General features: G+C 52.3%; 1 protein-coding gene across 2 annotated transcripts; it reads right to left on the reverse strand.

The window, feature by feature from the left end:
* Nucleotides 1-7,686: 7,686 nt before the first annotated feature.
* On the reverse strand, nt 7,687-13,880 carry REEP2 (receptor accessory protein 2). Of its 2 annotated transcripts, none has more exons than XM_090288249.1 (8): nt 13,848-13,880; nt 11,853-11,925; nt 11,503-11,579; nt 10,013-10,133; nt 9,695-9,808; nt 9,196-9,337; nt 8,968-9,098; nt 7,687-8,887 (listed from the first exon to the last, which is right to left on the reverse strand). In XM_090288249.1, exons 1-8 carry the CDS (start codon nt 13,877-13,879, stop codon nt 8,819-8,821), a joined length of 759 nt encoding a protein of 252 aa, XP_090144375.1. In that variant the 5' UTR covers nt 13,880; the 3' UTR covers nt 7,687-8,818. The 2 variants fall into 2 exon arrangements, with proteins under 2 accessions (XP_090144375.1, XP_090144374.1); XM_090288248.1 differs by having other exon boundaries at nt 9,196-9,343.
* Nucleotides 13,881-14,860: the final 980 nt, after the last annotated feature.

Here is a 14,860-nt window from a genome sequence, read left to right on the forward strand (position 1 = left end):
CAGCCCCTGGGGTTACCCGACTCTGGCACTGCCCTCACCCCCCACCCCCACCTCTAAACACCAGAAGGCAGAAATCAGTGGTGGTGCTTGTTTTGTCTGATTTTCCTTAATCTCTGTATGCATTCTCTAACATACACCCCTCACCCCAAGACATGTTTACGATGTGATAGTCTCTGTGCTAAACACTTGACAGGCATTTGCCCTCATGATTCCTCACAATGCATTCTCACCTCCGTTTCATTGATAAGGATACAGACTCAGAGAGGGCAGGTAACTTGCTCAAGGTCAGAGAGCCAGATAAAGGTGGAGCCAGGATTCCAGTCCACCTCGCACCAAAAACTGTTCTCTGGGATCTCAGAATGGGTCAGACAAAGCTTTCACTCTACAGTGGTTCTTGAGTCAAATGGAATAGGGGAGACAGACATGCGAGCAGATCACTTCAAATCATTCATTCAGCAATTATTTACCAAACATCTACTCTGCTCTAGGCATTAAAGACACAGAGAAAAGTAAGAAGGGTACTCCTTTTGCAGTTCACAGCCTAGAAGGAGAGATAGACTAGTAAACAAGCAAGGACAGACAGCAGTGTCATCTGTACTGTCACAGGGGAAGCACAGTGACAATGGGAGCCCCTGATCCAGCTCCCACCCACTGAAGTGGCTCCCAGAGAGTCAGAAAGCCAATTTGCCATTTTCAAATGGTGGCAGGAGGTTGGGTCGGGGAGAACTGGTGGTGAGACCAGCCAGCAAACCATGCAGCGGTCCAGGAGAGAGGGCGAGGGCTCCATGCTTCAGACCAGTCATCACAGATTCCCTTCAGGGGCCTCCCAGGCCAAAGCAGAGAGCAAGAAAAAACTGATGCCCAACTGTGCTGACAGGCAGCTTGGCCCAAGGGTGTCCATTTCCTTGGTACAATTGGCAGTAGGATAGTCAAGAGAGGCTGGATGGAAGGGGGTTCTCTCTTCTTCCTCCTCCAACTACCCCCCTACTCCACCCAATGGAAACCCTGTTTTAGTCCAACTTCAGAGTGAGTGACTGAAGAGGAAGCTGGCACTCAGAAAGAGGAGGAAGGGCTTACAACCAGATGATCACACTGACAAGTGGTGAAAGGATGGAGAGTCTACTCCTCTTCCCCAGAATATCTGCAGAGGGGTCTTGGCTTTGCTCTGGGCTGAGACAGCACTTCCACTCCTATCAGCAGGCAGAGGGAGGGACTCTCTGGAACTTATAGGATACCATTTCCCTTTGGTTCAGCCAGAGAAAGCCATTGTGGTAGGATAATTATGCCTTCTATTATTATTATTATTATTTAGAGAGAGAGGGAAGTAGAAATAGAGAGAAACATCAATTTGTTGTTCCACCCATTTATGCATTCATTGATTGCTTCTTGTATGCATCCTGACTGGGGATCGAACCCGAAAGCTTGGTGTATCGGGATGACTCTCTAACCAACTGAGCTACCCCACCAAAGCCAGGATGTCTGTGTCTTAAAGCTAACATTAGACTCAGTGTCTTAAAAAAAATTCTGACAGTAAAATATACATAGCACATTTTAACCATTTTAAGCGTACATTTCAGTGGCATTAAGCGCATTCACAGTGTTGTACAACCATGCCCACTATCCATTTCCAGAACTTTTTCCATTATTCCGAAACAAAAACTCTGTATCCATAAAGTACTAATTCCCCATCCTGTTCCCTTCCCCCAGCCCCTGGTAACCTCTATTATAGTTTCTATCTCTGTGAATTTGCCTATTCTAGGTACCTCATAAGTGGAATCATATTTGTGCTTTTGCAACTGGCTTATTTTACTTAGCATAAAGTTCTCAAGGTTCATCCATGTTGCAGCAGTTGGCAGAATTTCATTCCTTTCTAAGGCTAAATAATATTCCATTGTGTTTATCCATTCATCTGTTGATGGACATTTGTGTTGTTCTGACTGATTGACATTTGTGAATAATGCTGCTATGAATATTAGTGAGAAAGTATCTGTGGGCTCTGCTTTTGTTCATCATGCATCTCAGCTATCACAAGAGGGATTGAAGTTAGAGTTAAGAAGGACTTCCTTTTGCAATAACATGGATGGAACTAGAGAAAATTATGCTTAGCTAAATAAGCCAGGCAACGAAAGAAAAATACCATATATCACCTAATACAGGAGACTAATGAACAACACAAACCAATGAACAAAATTGAACCAGAGACATGTAAACAAGGAACAGAGTAACAGTTATCAGGGGGGAGAGGGGGAGGGAGAGAAGGAGAGTAAGTAGGGTAAGGGTTTATTAAAGGAACTAGTATAAATGACCCATAGACATGGACAACAGGGTGGAGATTGACTGCGGGAGAAGGGGTGGGCTGGGGGGGGAGCAATGAGGGAAAACGTGGGACAACTGTAATAGAAAAACAGTAAAAATAAATAAATAACTTAAAAAACAAGATTATTGAACTTAAAAAAAAAAAAGAAAAAGAAGAAGGACTTCCTGGTTTCCTACTACTAGTGACCAAAGCGGCAGCATCTCCCTCTTTGGATAGCGTTGCTAACCCGAGTCCCCTCCGCCTCCCCTAATCACACCCGTAGACTGGGATAATGCATGGAATGGCTGCACTGAAATAGGAAAGAGGCTTTCTGGGGGTCACTGTGGGGTCATGGCTCTGTGTGGTTTCTTTTTAGGAGCTGGGTGATAGAGGTTTCATCGTCTTCTCTCAGGTATGTTTGCCTCCACTCCCCAACCTAAACCCAACTCTCCTTTCCCTGGCAACATCCAGGCTATCTCCCTTGTATCTCTCCCAGGCTAAATTGGGAATGTGAAGCTGCTCTTCTTCCCAATATAGCTTTTGAATTAAAGTGAGAACTGAATGTGGCTGGAAAGCTGACTCCCATCTGTGTGTGAGAGAGAAAAGGAGAGCAAATGAGCCTGAGCACACGAGGGGCAATCCGGAGAGAGGGGGTGGATCTGGGCAGCAGCAGCGCCAGCCTCAGGTGCAGGCACCGCTCAGCAGAGGGATGGCTGGTGTTTTTCCAGGAGCGCTGCAGGGACATCATTTGAACATTCCACAAAAATGTGCCGAGTGCTTAGTGTGCTAGATGCTGGGGAAATAGTGGTGAACTAGGTGCCCATGCCCTACTACCTGGCTTTCAGTGTGATGGGAAACAGACAGTGACCAATAAGGGTGATGTGCGCTGTCAGGGAGGAAGAGCAGGATGCCTCAGGGACCTGAAGGGAGTGGGGTGAAGGAAGGAGTCACATGTAAGCAGAGACTTGAAACTCACCCAGGAGTTGACCAAGTGAAGCAGGAGAACAAGAGTGCTCGGGCAGAAGGCACTGCACATGCAAAGATTTGAGTGGGCCAGGCTTCCGCAGTTGTGCTGGCACTGGGCGAGTTGGGTTCAAGAGGGTTGAAAAGCCTTCATCTCCTCCTCCTCCTCCTCCTCCCCTTCTTCCAGGGAAAAGAAAACCGGATGAGAGTGATCTAGGCCAGAGAAGTCTGGAACATGTAAGTCCCTTCTGCTCAGGCTCTAACTAGTCAAGGTGGGGACGGGGAAGTTGCAGGTCTCCTTTTGAGCCACCACTCAGAGAGCTGGACCTGGCAGGTCCAAGATGGACATGGAACAGAGGGAATGGGATCTCAATCACATCATAAAAGGCACTTGTATCAAGAAGGGTCCCTGCTTGGTTTAGCTTACCCCATCCTTCCCCGGGGGCTGGCTGAGTTGGTCTGGCAGGACCTTTCCTCTTCTTATTTGATAGGAATGAATCATGATTCTGGCTGAGATGGGAACAGGTTGAAATCTTGGCAAAGAAAGACCTTCTGTTGGCAGAGACAGGGAAGAGCTCTCTGGAGGCCATACATTTCTGTCAGCTCTCACGTTCCCCAATGACAGGCACAGCCAAGGGATCCTGTTGTAAAACTCGCCATCAATATTTCAGGCAACATTATTTATTGATCACTCATCTGGCTAGGACAAAAGGAGAGGGTAATTCATTAGGGATACAGGGCTGGCGAGGTCAGTTTGGGAAAGAGGTCAGAGAAAGGTAGATCACTGAGGATCCCCAGCCTGGGCTCCTGCACAAATACCTTGGGATTCCAGGGTTTGGAGTTGAGGATCTTTGTCTTCTTTTTTTAACCCCATGATACCCCAGATGAAAATAAGTGAAGGGGCAGGGGACAGGGGAAACCGGGGCAGGTCTGAGACTGTCACTGTGGCCATCCGGGGGTCATATCCATGGATACTGTAGCTAGGGGAGCTTCCTTTCCTCTGGGCCTAATCTGCCCCTCCCAAGCTCTTTTATCGATTGGGTCCCTCTCCTTACCTGATCCTGAAATCAGCTCCAGCAGTGTCTCTAGATGCCATTTCAGGAGACCAGGTTGGGTGCCTTGGGCTGCAGGGCCCTTCCTGGGTCATCCTGGCAATTTCCCTGCTCCCAGCAGATGCCTGGGAAAAGTAGGCAGAGGGCGTGCACCCAGGCAGGGCTTAGGAAGGGATTGCTTGAGAATTCATAACTGTACTGAGTACCCACAAGAATGCTTTCTTCATGAACCTCCAACTCCAGGGAGTGAGGCATGAGGCACCCTGCTCACCACATTTGAAGCAGGCGGGCTGCAGGGAAGACTGTACCTTGCATGGGCCAGGGAATCCCATATTGGGAGGGAGCTGCGCCACCCAGTGGGCTTTTTCCTCCTTGCAGGCGTCCCTCCCGCACGTCGCGGCCTCCAGCGTAGGTGTGGGACAAGCTCTCAGGCAGAACCCAAATGGCTCTAAGACTTGAGGCGCCCTCTTCCTCCAGGCAGGCCTAACTCAGATCAAAGAGGAAAAATACGGGAATTTTGGAACATGATGATCATGTACTGGCTGAAATTTAAGACAGCAGGGAAGCTAGCAGTGGGTTTGACTTGGAAACTGTCTCTTCCTGTTATACTAGATGCCATAGATATGGGAACCATGGTCCAGAGCCCCCAGTGCCCCTGTCTCCTCTGCCTATTCTTCTTTCCTCCAGGCTGAACAAGGCTAGGGTCAGCTATGCTGATCAAGGAAGAGCTGGCACAGGCTGGAGCTGCTGGCTTTCCTCTGACGTCATGGCCTGGAAATCCCATTTTAAGCAGGTTCTCCAGGTGTGGGGAACACAGAAAAAAGGGAGAGGGAGCCAGCTGAAGAAGCTCCAGGCCTGAGGCCATTCTAGCCAGAAACCTTAGGCCTGGAGGGCTGCCCAGTGTCCCCAGTATGGTCTGGGTGTGGGACACAGAGCTAAACCACAGCCCGCACTCCAAAGCTAATGATCCCTCAGTGCCTGCTGGGGACTCGGCAGTGACTGAGCACCCTCCACACAGCTCTAGCCATACACCTCTGTCCTGACCTTTCTATCCCACCCTCCTGGCCTAGAGGGATCTACTGAGACAGAGGGGAGAGGGCAGGCAGTCCCAGGGAATGAGATAGCAAAGGCTTACCTAGACCCAGATGTGTCCTGCCAACCTCCTCCCAGGAGACTCACACTCATTCTTTTTGTCACCTTCCATCTCCTTTCTCCCCTGCACCACAGTGGCCAGGCCTTGTGCTGAGTTCTAGGAGAATGATCGTTTCCATGGCAACGGACCAATGAGCTTAGAAATCTGAGCATGTTCTTGTTGACACAGGGGAACCCAGATGTGCATAGAGAGCCTGCCAATGTGGAATCTGGCAGTGACCTCCTTAGCTACCCCTCACTGTGGGTGCAAGTGTGTTACTCTGTGTGTGTGTGTTTCTGTGTGTGTGTGTGTGTGTGTGTGTGTGATGCAGCAAATGAGATTTAGGTTAGAGAGAGCCTAGCCTTGTTTCTTGGCCATATGGTAGCTGCTAGCATGAGACTGCAGCATTTTACTCTGTGAAGATCTTTCTAGAACAAAGGAGTCTCCCCCCCCTGAATTCTGCCTTGACATTTCCTCACCTTTCTGATAGAGAAAGGGGCCCATTTGCTCAGAGGCCAGTGGTGAAAGGAAGGACCTCAAGAGGGCTGTTGGCTGGAGGATTACAAGGGACATGGAAAGGGCAGCTCACATCCCCCTCCCACTACACCCTCAGTTCTGGACCTTCTTGGCCAGCCTGGCTCAAGTGTGGCTGGAGGACATACCCCTGTGATGCCAGGGAGGGAAGAGAAAAGCCTGGTGGAGGGGCCAGAAGCTGGAGCTAGGACCCCACACCACCCACCCCGGTCCAAGCTCTGCTTCCTCTATTTTCCTTCCACAAGGCTGAGCAGCTCTGTCTCTGCTCCCTTCTCCCTCCCTTCTTCTTTCCCTGCTCTCCCCCTCCTCCCTCAACATTCGTTTCCTTTATCTACATTACAAATTTATTTATTTATTTATTTATTTATTTATTTATTTATTTATTTATTTATTTATTTATAGAGAGAGGGGAACGGAGGGAGAAATAGATGGAGAGAAACAATGATAGGTTGCCTCTCACACGCCCCCAACCTGGGACCTGGCCCACAAGCCAGGCATATGCCCTGACTGGGAATAAAACCAGTGACCTTTCCCTTTGTGGGACAATGCTCACTCAACTGAGTCACACTGGTTAGGGCTCCTTTATTTATCTTCTGATGCTACTTCTACTCCCCTGCCATTGTTTTCCTTCTTCTGAGTTCTGCCTTTCAGGGTCTTAGTCCCAGCCACCTGTGCCCCTTGGGCCCTGGTAGCCTGGGCTCTTTGTCCCAAGGTCTTGGGTCCCATGCCGTACAGTCTCTCGCCACCTGTCCTCCAACCTTGCCCAACCCCTCCCTTTTGGGGCCACATGGGCTGCTTATTTGGCCTCAGACCTTGGGTACCTGTCCTCCTTCTCCGTTCCCAGGGTCAGAGATGAACCTTGGGGCTGGTTCCTAACTCCACCTCTTTCCTCAACCCTCTTGTCTCCTTTCAGTGTTTCTGGCTCACAGCCTCCATCCGACATTTTTTAGCCTTTCTAGGCACTATGGCCATCCAACCCCACAAGCCCTGCCCAGCAGTCTAACCTCTTTTCCCTGGAGGCATCACTGGGATCTTTGTCCCCAGAGCTTACCCCTGGCACTTTCCATGAAGTACCAGAAAGTCCATCTGGGGAGGTGGGGGGGGGGTCTCAGGATGGGATTCTTAAAAAAAAATTTTTAATTGATTTTTTTAGCCCTAACTAGTGTGGTTCAGTGGATTGGACATTGTTCCACAAAGGTCCCAGATTCAATTCCTGGTCAGAGCACATGCCTGGATTGTGGGCCAGGTCCCTGGTTAGGGGCTTGCAAGAGGCAACCGATTGATGTTTACCTTGTGCATCAATGTTTCTCTTCTTCTCTTTCTCCAAAGATAAATAAAATATTTTAAAATTTTGATTTTTAGAGAGAGATTGATTTGTTGTTTCACTTACTTATGCATTGATTGGTTGGTTCATGTATATGCCCTGACTGGGGATCGAACCTGCCACTCTGGTGTATTTGGATGATGTTTTAACCAACTGAGCTACCTGACCAGGGCCTAGGGCAGAATTCTGAGGGACAAGGCAACCCTAGAGGTTTGAAGCTCCTAATCCTGACCACTCTTGGTCCCGTGACTTTATCTTAAACACAGATCTCCTGGTGTTCAGTCTGACCTCTTTCTCCCTCCCTCCTAGAGCTGGGCCCCGCTTCTCACTTCAGGTCCTTCCCATCTGGACTGGGCGGGGCAAGAACAAAGCACAGAGGCCGAAATTAACATGATGCCAGAGTTTGGTTTATTGGCTCATCCAGTGCCAAAGGTCCAATGAGCACCCACTTTCCACTGAATTGGGAGCCCATGGCTCCTAGATTTTTTTCTCTTCCTCACACATTCCTCCTGGCTCTGACATCGTGGCAGAAGCTGGGGCAGGGTGTGGGGCAAAGGCTGGGCTCTGGCCGGGGTCTGCTCACGTGGGACCCCAGTCTGCTCAGCACAGGAGGAAGACCTGGGGGAAAGGATGGGCCTCCTGATGCGGAGGAAAGAAGCTGGCTCAGCAGGGACCTCTCCAGTGGGCCCCCGAGGGGTACAGAAGCCCAGTCCAGGGGCAGGAAAAGAATGGGAAGAGGCAAGAAAGAACTGAGGTCAGAGGAGGAGGTGAGAGGGCCTCAGAGCCCCACTGCCCCATGGGCTGGGGTACTCTGAGGCTGAGACTAGGGGGGAGGGCTGAGGGTGGAGAGAGGTCACTGCAGGAGGGAAAAGTCCTTTACCCCCAGTCCCCACAGCCCTAGACCCAGAAACACACACCCACACTCACACTCATACCCCTGGATCCCCGTGTCTTTTTAGTAGGGACATGTAGCACATAGTTCATCCAATGCCTCCAGCTATATGGCTCTGGCCAGGCCATCCTAGTCACTTAAGCCCACACTAAGCCCCCATCCTTCATTCCCAGCTGTGGCCTAGAGCCCCTGCCCAGGTTCCCTGAGGCCCTCCTCACTCACTCCCTCCCCCTGTCACCTTCCAGCCCCTCTCTGGTCCACCTGGGCTGTGACTGCTGCCCTCCCAACCCAGGGGCAGCAGGTGCATGTTAGGACCTCAGGGACACAGATGGCCGTGGTCTTCAGCAAGGCACTGGGTGGGCAAACACGGCTGGAGCGGGGTGAATGGCAGTTCAGGCTCTGAGGGGCCCCCACCTCCTTGGGTGGCTCAATCCTCAGCTCCTGGTCCAGCCTCTACCTTCTACCCCCCCAGCAGGGCCTCCCTCCTCTTTTCCAAGCCCTTCCAGAAAAGTCATCACTGGGCAGGCACCAGAAACAGCTGTCTGAGGGACCCCGGGGCCTGAGGCTCATGGGCTATGGGCACAGTGTGCAGCAGGAGCTCTGCAGCCTGTGGGGCGTCGGGACCTCAAGCTGAGTCACCCCCACCAGAAGCTTTCTTCTTGGGCCGGGTCTTCAGCGTCTTGGAAGCCAGTGGCTGTGGGAAGGAGGGAGGAAGACAGCGCTTAGCCTAGAGCCACAACCCCCTCCCCAGCTCCCCAAGTTCTGGGCTCTCACCTCAGCTTTGGGCACTTTTTTGATGGATTTGACCCTCTTAGGGGCCTTGTCTCCCCCATCATCCTCAGAGGCCTCTGTCCGGGAATCTGACTGGTTCGTGCTAGACCTTAAACTCAGGGCAGGGTCATCTCCTGGTTGTGGGGAGAAAAGAACAGGGACCCGGGTGTCTCTCATACTTGTCACCTCCTTGCCCTTGTGCCCCCTACCCAGAGCGGGCCCCGCCTGTACCTAGGTCCTCAGTGGTGTCCAGGAGGCCGCCAGGGCCGGATCGGAGGCGGCCGCTGGAGCCCTGCAGGGGCAGTGCATCCTCGTCCCGGATCAGGGTCAGGTCCTGCATGCTGAAACTTCGCAGCTTCTCTGACAGCACCCCCTGGCCCTAGGGTCACCACCACGCACCGGAAGAACCGGAGGAAGGGGCGGGGTGGAGAGAGAGGTCACCATGGGGCACCAGGAAGCCACTGGGCTCAGTGCCTTCCCCACACTGTCCTCATCCAGTCCTAAGGCAGCACTGACAGGCTGGGCCATATTTTCCTTTGTATAGATGAGAAAACTGGCTCGGAGAGTGGAAGTCACTTAGCTGGAGCATAGCAGAGCCAGGACTGGGACTCCAAGTTGCACAAGCCCCAAACCATCAGACTTGAGGACAGGGTGGATGCAGAAGGGTCTAACCAGGGGGACGTGATGAATAAGGTGGGGCCCTGGGAGCTTGGGTCTGCCCCCATCTCACCTTGGCAGCAGCTGTGACGGCGGCATTGGCGGCCAGGTTCAGGCCCCTCTTGCCCACCCTCATCATGGTCTCATAGCTCTTGTCTCGGGCCTGTGTGATGTACTCATCGATCTCCTGAGGGGTCGGAGGGGAAGAGGGGAGAGGTGAGGACAGGCCATCTTGGCCAGGCCCCGCCCTGCCCTTATTCACATCTGGACCAAGGCCCTGCCAGGTCACTTCAGGCTCTGGGCACCCACAGGGAGGGCCAGGAATATACATGGCTTCAGGCACTCGGCTGCCTTGGCCTGGGGCCAGCTGGGAAGCAGAGTGGGAGCAAACCTTCTCCTTGTTGGACAGTGTCGGGTGCACGAACTTGCGGTAGAGCACACTGGAGCCCTTGGTATAAGGGGATAGCAGCCATATCACAAAGGCGATCTTGAGCTCAAAGTAGAAGGGGAACCTGTTGGAGGGACACAGGCAAGCGGCAGAGCCCAGGGCAGGGAATCAGGAGGTGCACCGACCCCCTGCATGACACTGGCCAATCCCCCACCCCTTAGTGCATTGAGGTCTCCTATGGCTCAGGAATCTGGTCATTTCTAATCTCAAGGGGACTGGGAGGTTCAGCTGAGATCCCAAGTGGGAAGGTGAGAAGTGAGCCCAGCAGGAAATCCCCTCAGCAGTGGCTCCCTTGCCCTTTTCTTTCTTGGGAGTCTCAGCCCTATCACCCTGACAGAAGACCCCCCTATTCCTCTGTCCTGGGGCCAACACCAAGGCGTGCTCCCTAACCTTCTAGTCTACTGCGTCCTCACCCCCTTCTCCTCCTCCCCTTCCTCCCATGAAGACCGGCTTTTCCAGCTGTGCTCTGGGTCCTATCCCTTGCTGCTAAGACATGCCCCTTGCCTGTAAAGATTACTCTCCATTCCCTACGGTTCCTTTTCTCAGGCCACAAACTCCTTCAGGCAGGTTTCACAAAGCCTCCATCAAAGCTCTCTCCTTTGCTTGTTTTAGTCAAGAGGCAACTACACTCACTGCCCTCAATTTTCAACCCACTTTCCTTCCTCTGCTAACACTCTTTTTCTCAAAGGCCACAGGCCCTTGGGCAGCGGAGCCTGGAATAACATCCTTTCATTCGATTTGTTATAACGTTGATGAGATGCGGTAGGGACTTAACTCTTATTTATATTAATTAGTCTACAGCAAAACTGGTTTTATCATACATCACTTCACTTAAAGTTACAGAATCTACTGATGAAGTTAAGTGGGACTTAGTGTAATTTACAAATGCAGCGATCTTTTGTCCTCCACCTCTCCCTAAAACTCTCTTCTGTGATTCCAATGTACTGTGTGCTGTTAGTCCTCTTTTCCAAGAGGCATGTATGTGCCCATTCAATAAACATTTCTGGGCTCCTGCTGTGAATATACAGATATTAAAACATTCCCTTCTTGTCCTCCTAGTGTTCATACATAGTCTAACTGTGTCTGGGAAATGGCTTTGAAGTACAAGCATTCAGTGTGTATAGGATTGACTCATTTACAAATAGAGGAACTGAGGCCTAGAGAGCTATGACCTGCTGCAGATCCAAGTAAGCCTGGCAGAAAGAGCTTTCCTAAATTCTATTGTGGTGCTTTGACTGCCACCAGAAAGAAATGTGAAGGTTATGAATGTTCTTATTTTGCCGATCAATCCAGGCCTGGATGGGGCAGCAGGCATCCAGAACCCCAAAGAACTGTGGTCTCCACCCTGGGTCTCAATCTTCTGTTTGGCTGGCTGGGCAGAGGAAATCAGAGGCCCTGGCCCCGAGATGCAGGGAGTGGGTGCTGGACCTCACCAGGAGAGCACAATGTCCGTGAGCGTCTCAGCCGTGGTGAAGAAGGCAAAGACGATCCAGTACATCATCCATTTCACCTGAGGGCACAGAGGCAGCGTTGGCTGGGGCCTGAAGGGCCTCTGCCTGCCAACTATGCTTGGGGTTCTGTGGGGGAAGGGACACTCAGGACTTCAACTTTGCCTGAGGGTCACACCCAGGCAAGGGGAAAGGAATGTACAGAAACCTCCTTTGGACCAGGGTCTCACTAGTGCCAACAGCATTGCTACAAAGTCACCCCATCTACATGATGCACTATCCTCCCCTCTCTCTGCCATGTGGGTTGGGTGGGAGCTGAAGGGGCATACACTCACATATTCCTTCACGTTTTTTGTCTTCACGGCTTTGTAGGAAGAATAGGCTGGGTACAGGGTGCCGAAGATGAGCCTAGGGAGGTAGGAATGGTTACTGTGCCCCTTGGCCAAGAGCAGTGGCCTCTCCCTCCCAGTTCTGAATCAGTCCCCAGGTAGGTAACAGGAGCTGGATTGATGAACTCAAGGCTCAGGTGAGCTGTGAGCCCTGGCTGGGTAGCTCAGTTGGTTAGAGCTACAGGTTGCAGGTTCAATCCCAGATCAGCGAACATACAAGAATCAACCAATGAATGCGTAAATAAGTGGAAAAACAAATCAATGTTTCTCTGTTTCTCTCTCCCTCTCTTCTTCCTTCTCTCCCCCTTCCTCTCTTTTTCTAAAATAAATAAAAATAAAAATAAAAAGACTCAGGTGATACAGAAGCATGGAGGTCCCAGCGAGCTAAGGTGATGCCCCTTCCCCCTTCTACTGTTCAGTTTTTCTCCAGCCCCTGAGATATAGAAAGATCCAGAGGTCAGAGAGTCCAATGTGGTCCCTTCATCCATGATCCTTGGTTATGCACAAACATATAAGGAAGACAAGGGTGTCTTCCTTCTCCAAATACCATGTCCATTCATACCCATCAGCCCTTACCCTCTACCTCCCTGTCTCAGAGCCAGGCTGGGTCTGCAAGGGAACCTGACACTGTCTACAGGGCACTCAACCTGGCAGTCAGAGGCACCACTGTGGCCCTGAAGAGCAGAGGGCATAGGGGCAGGAGGCCCTGTAGGGGGCAAACAAGTTTCTTCCCCCATGTAAACACTCAGGGGAGGGTCTCAGACTCGGGGCCTGGAGGCCCTGACTGGAGTGGCCCTGCTGGTGATCCCATTGGAGATCACGTACAGGTCTTGGTGAGGGAATAAGAGGACCAACCCTCTCAGGGACCCATCCAGACAAGAGAGAAGCAGCCACTCTGAAGGCCACATGAGAGGAGGCCCCTGGATTCCCTCTGGGTTGGGATGGGAAAGAGGAAGGAAGATTCCAGTGGGTCTAGAGGAAGCCAGGACACAAACGCATGACTGAGTGGGGGGAAGAAGGCAGTAGGGATAGGGTTCTGAAGTGTCAGTCCCTCACGGTGGAGGCTGAGGGTCTGGGTCCTGTGATGAGGCAGGGGCTGGCTGAGGCTGAACCCTTTGATAATGTGGGGTGCTGCCTGTTCCCACATGGACTTGCCTTATAAAGGCAGGATACCTCCAAACTGGCCTGTGGAGATGGGGTTGAAGTGGAGTCCTCAAGGACAAAGTCTAGGGTTGTGGGAGCAGGGTTCCCTCCTGGAACCTGGGGGAGGTGACAGTGACACAGCTCCAGGACACGGCTGGCAGCCTGGAATGAAGGCCACCTAGCGCCCTCCCCTCCGTGGCTTTCACAATCGGGTTACCTCCCACACTTTGTCCTCCAAGCATCCCTGTTTCCCCATACCCACATGTCGCCCCAGGGGACTTCAGAGCACGTGTCCTCATTCCCCATCTCCTGACAGTCAGTGGAAAAAGGAGAAGTGACCGGTCCCTTTAGGGAGGCCAAGGCTGCTGCTATGGCCCTCAACTATGGAATGATGAGGCCCTGCCTTGCTCCATACTCTTCCATCAGCTCTCTTCCCCTAGGAACACGAGGACCCAGTTCTGAGCAGCTCCTCCAGACTAGATCTGCTAGGTGGGGGAAGGGACATGCCCGCACCCCCCCGCCCCCCTATAAATCAAGCCATGCTGCTCAGCCCTAGGATGAGGGAGGGAGAGGGAGCAGGGAAATTTAAAAGAAAAGGGGTGAAAGCCAGGCCAGCCAGGCTCCTCAATATTCGCCCCCAGTTCTGCGTCCCACTCCTCGATGTCTCTGGGGACGCCAAATAGGGATGATGTGTTTTTAGGTGACAGTGCTGTATGAAGCCCCCGAGTGGTCCACCCCGGGCTTCAGTACCCCCGGCCCCATCCCCCTCCCACCCGCCGGGCCCGCAGTGGCACTCACACCACCAGCCGAGAGATGATCCAGGACACCATGGCGGGGCGCGGGGCGGGGACCCCGCCTGGCCGAGGATGCAGCTGCCGGAGGTTGAGCAGCGGCGGCAGCAGGAGCCGCAGTAGCAGCAGCAGCAGCCGCCGCGGGGGCCGCCGAGCTACGAGCCACCGCCGTTAAAGGGGAGGTCCCTGCCGCAGCGCCGGCCGTGGGCGGTGGCGGTTCTTAAAGGGGAGGCCGCCGCGCCCCCCGCACCTGCTGTTGCTGGGCATGCGCCCTTGACCCTCAGTGCCCGACCGCCTTTAATCTCCCATTCACCTTTCTTGGGTTCCAAGCGCTGGTTGAGGTCCTCAGCGGGCTTCACGGTTCCATCCTGACACCCCAGCCCTTCTCCTGCCCTGCACACATTGAGCTGAAAGGCTTAAGTATCCCACAAGGAATAGCATCTCTGACTTGGGATGCTTACTGTGTGTCAGGCCCTGTGCTAAGGGCTTCACGTGTATTGTATCAGTAGATCCTCAAGATCATCCTCAAGGCAGAGGCTATAATTACGTATCCTCGTTAAAAAGGCGAGGAAATGGGAAAACTTATGGAGGTCCAATAATTTGTCAAGTGTCACGAAACCACTAAGTCATGCTTCTAAGATATGAACCCAGGCAGTCAGTCTCCTTTAAATAGGCTACTTCTCCCAGCCGCTAACTAGCAAACCCTCCTCCCCCATCACAGGTTCTGTGAAGACATCTACCGGAGTACTCCTTAAGTCTAAGGTGTAGTTGCATCTGTCCACCCCACTTCTCAGCTATCAATAACCAACCCCAGTTGGAAGAAAACCGCCGACTCTGACCAGCTTTTTCAGGGTAGTCTGTTCCTGAGTTTTGTGCACACAAGGTGAATACCCTGGGTAGGAAGGTGGGTCAGACCTCTGCTTTGAAGTCCTGGGGTCTAGGTTGGAGGTGGATCCAGGGCTCCAGTTCCACCCCCATCAGCATGCACTGGCCACCGTGCACGCTCTAGTTCTGAAGACA

The sequence above is a fragment of the Furipterus horrens genome, unplaced genomic scaffold (assembly GCF_987537825.1).
Source record: "Furipterus horrens unplaced genomic scaffold, mFurHor1.1.pri manual_scaffold_10, whole genome shotgun sequence".
Taxonomy (NCBI): domain Eukaryota; kingdom Metazoa; phylum Chordata; class Mammalia; order Chiroptera; family Furipteridae; genus Furipterus; species Furipterus horrens.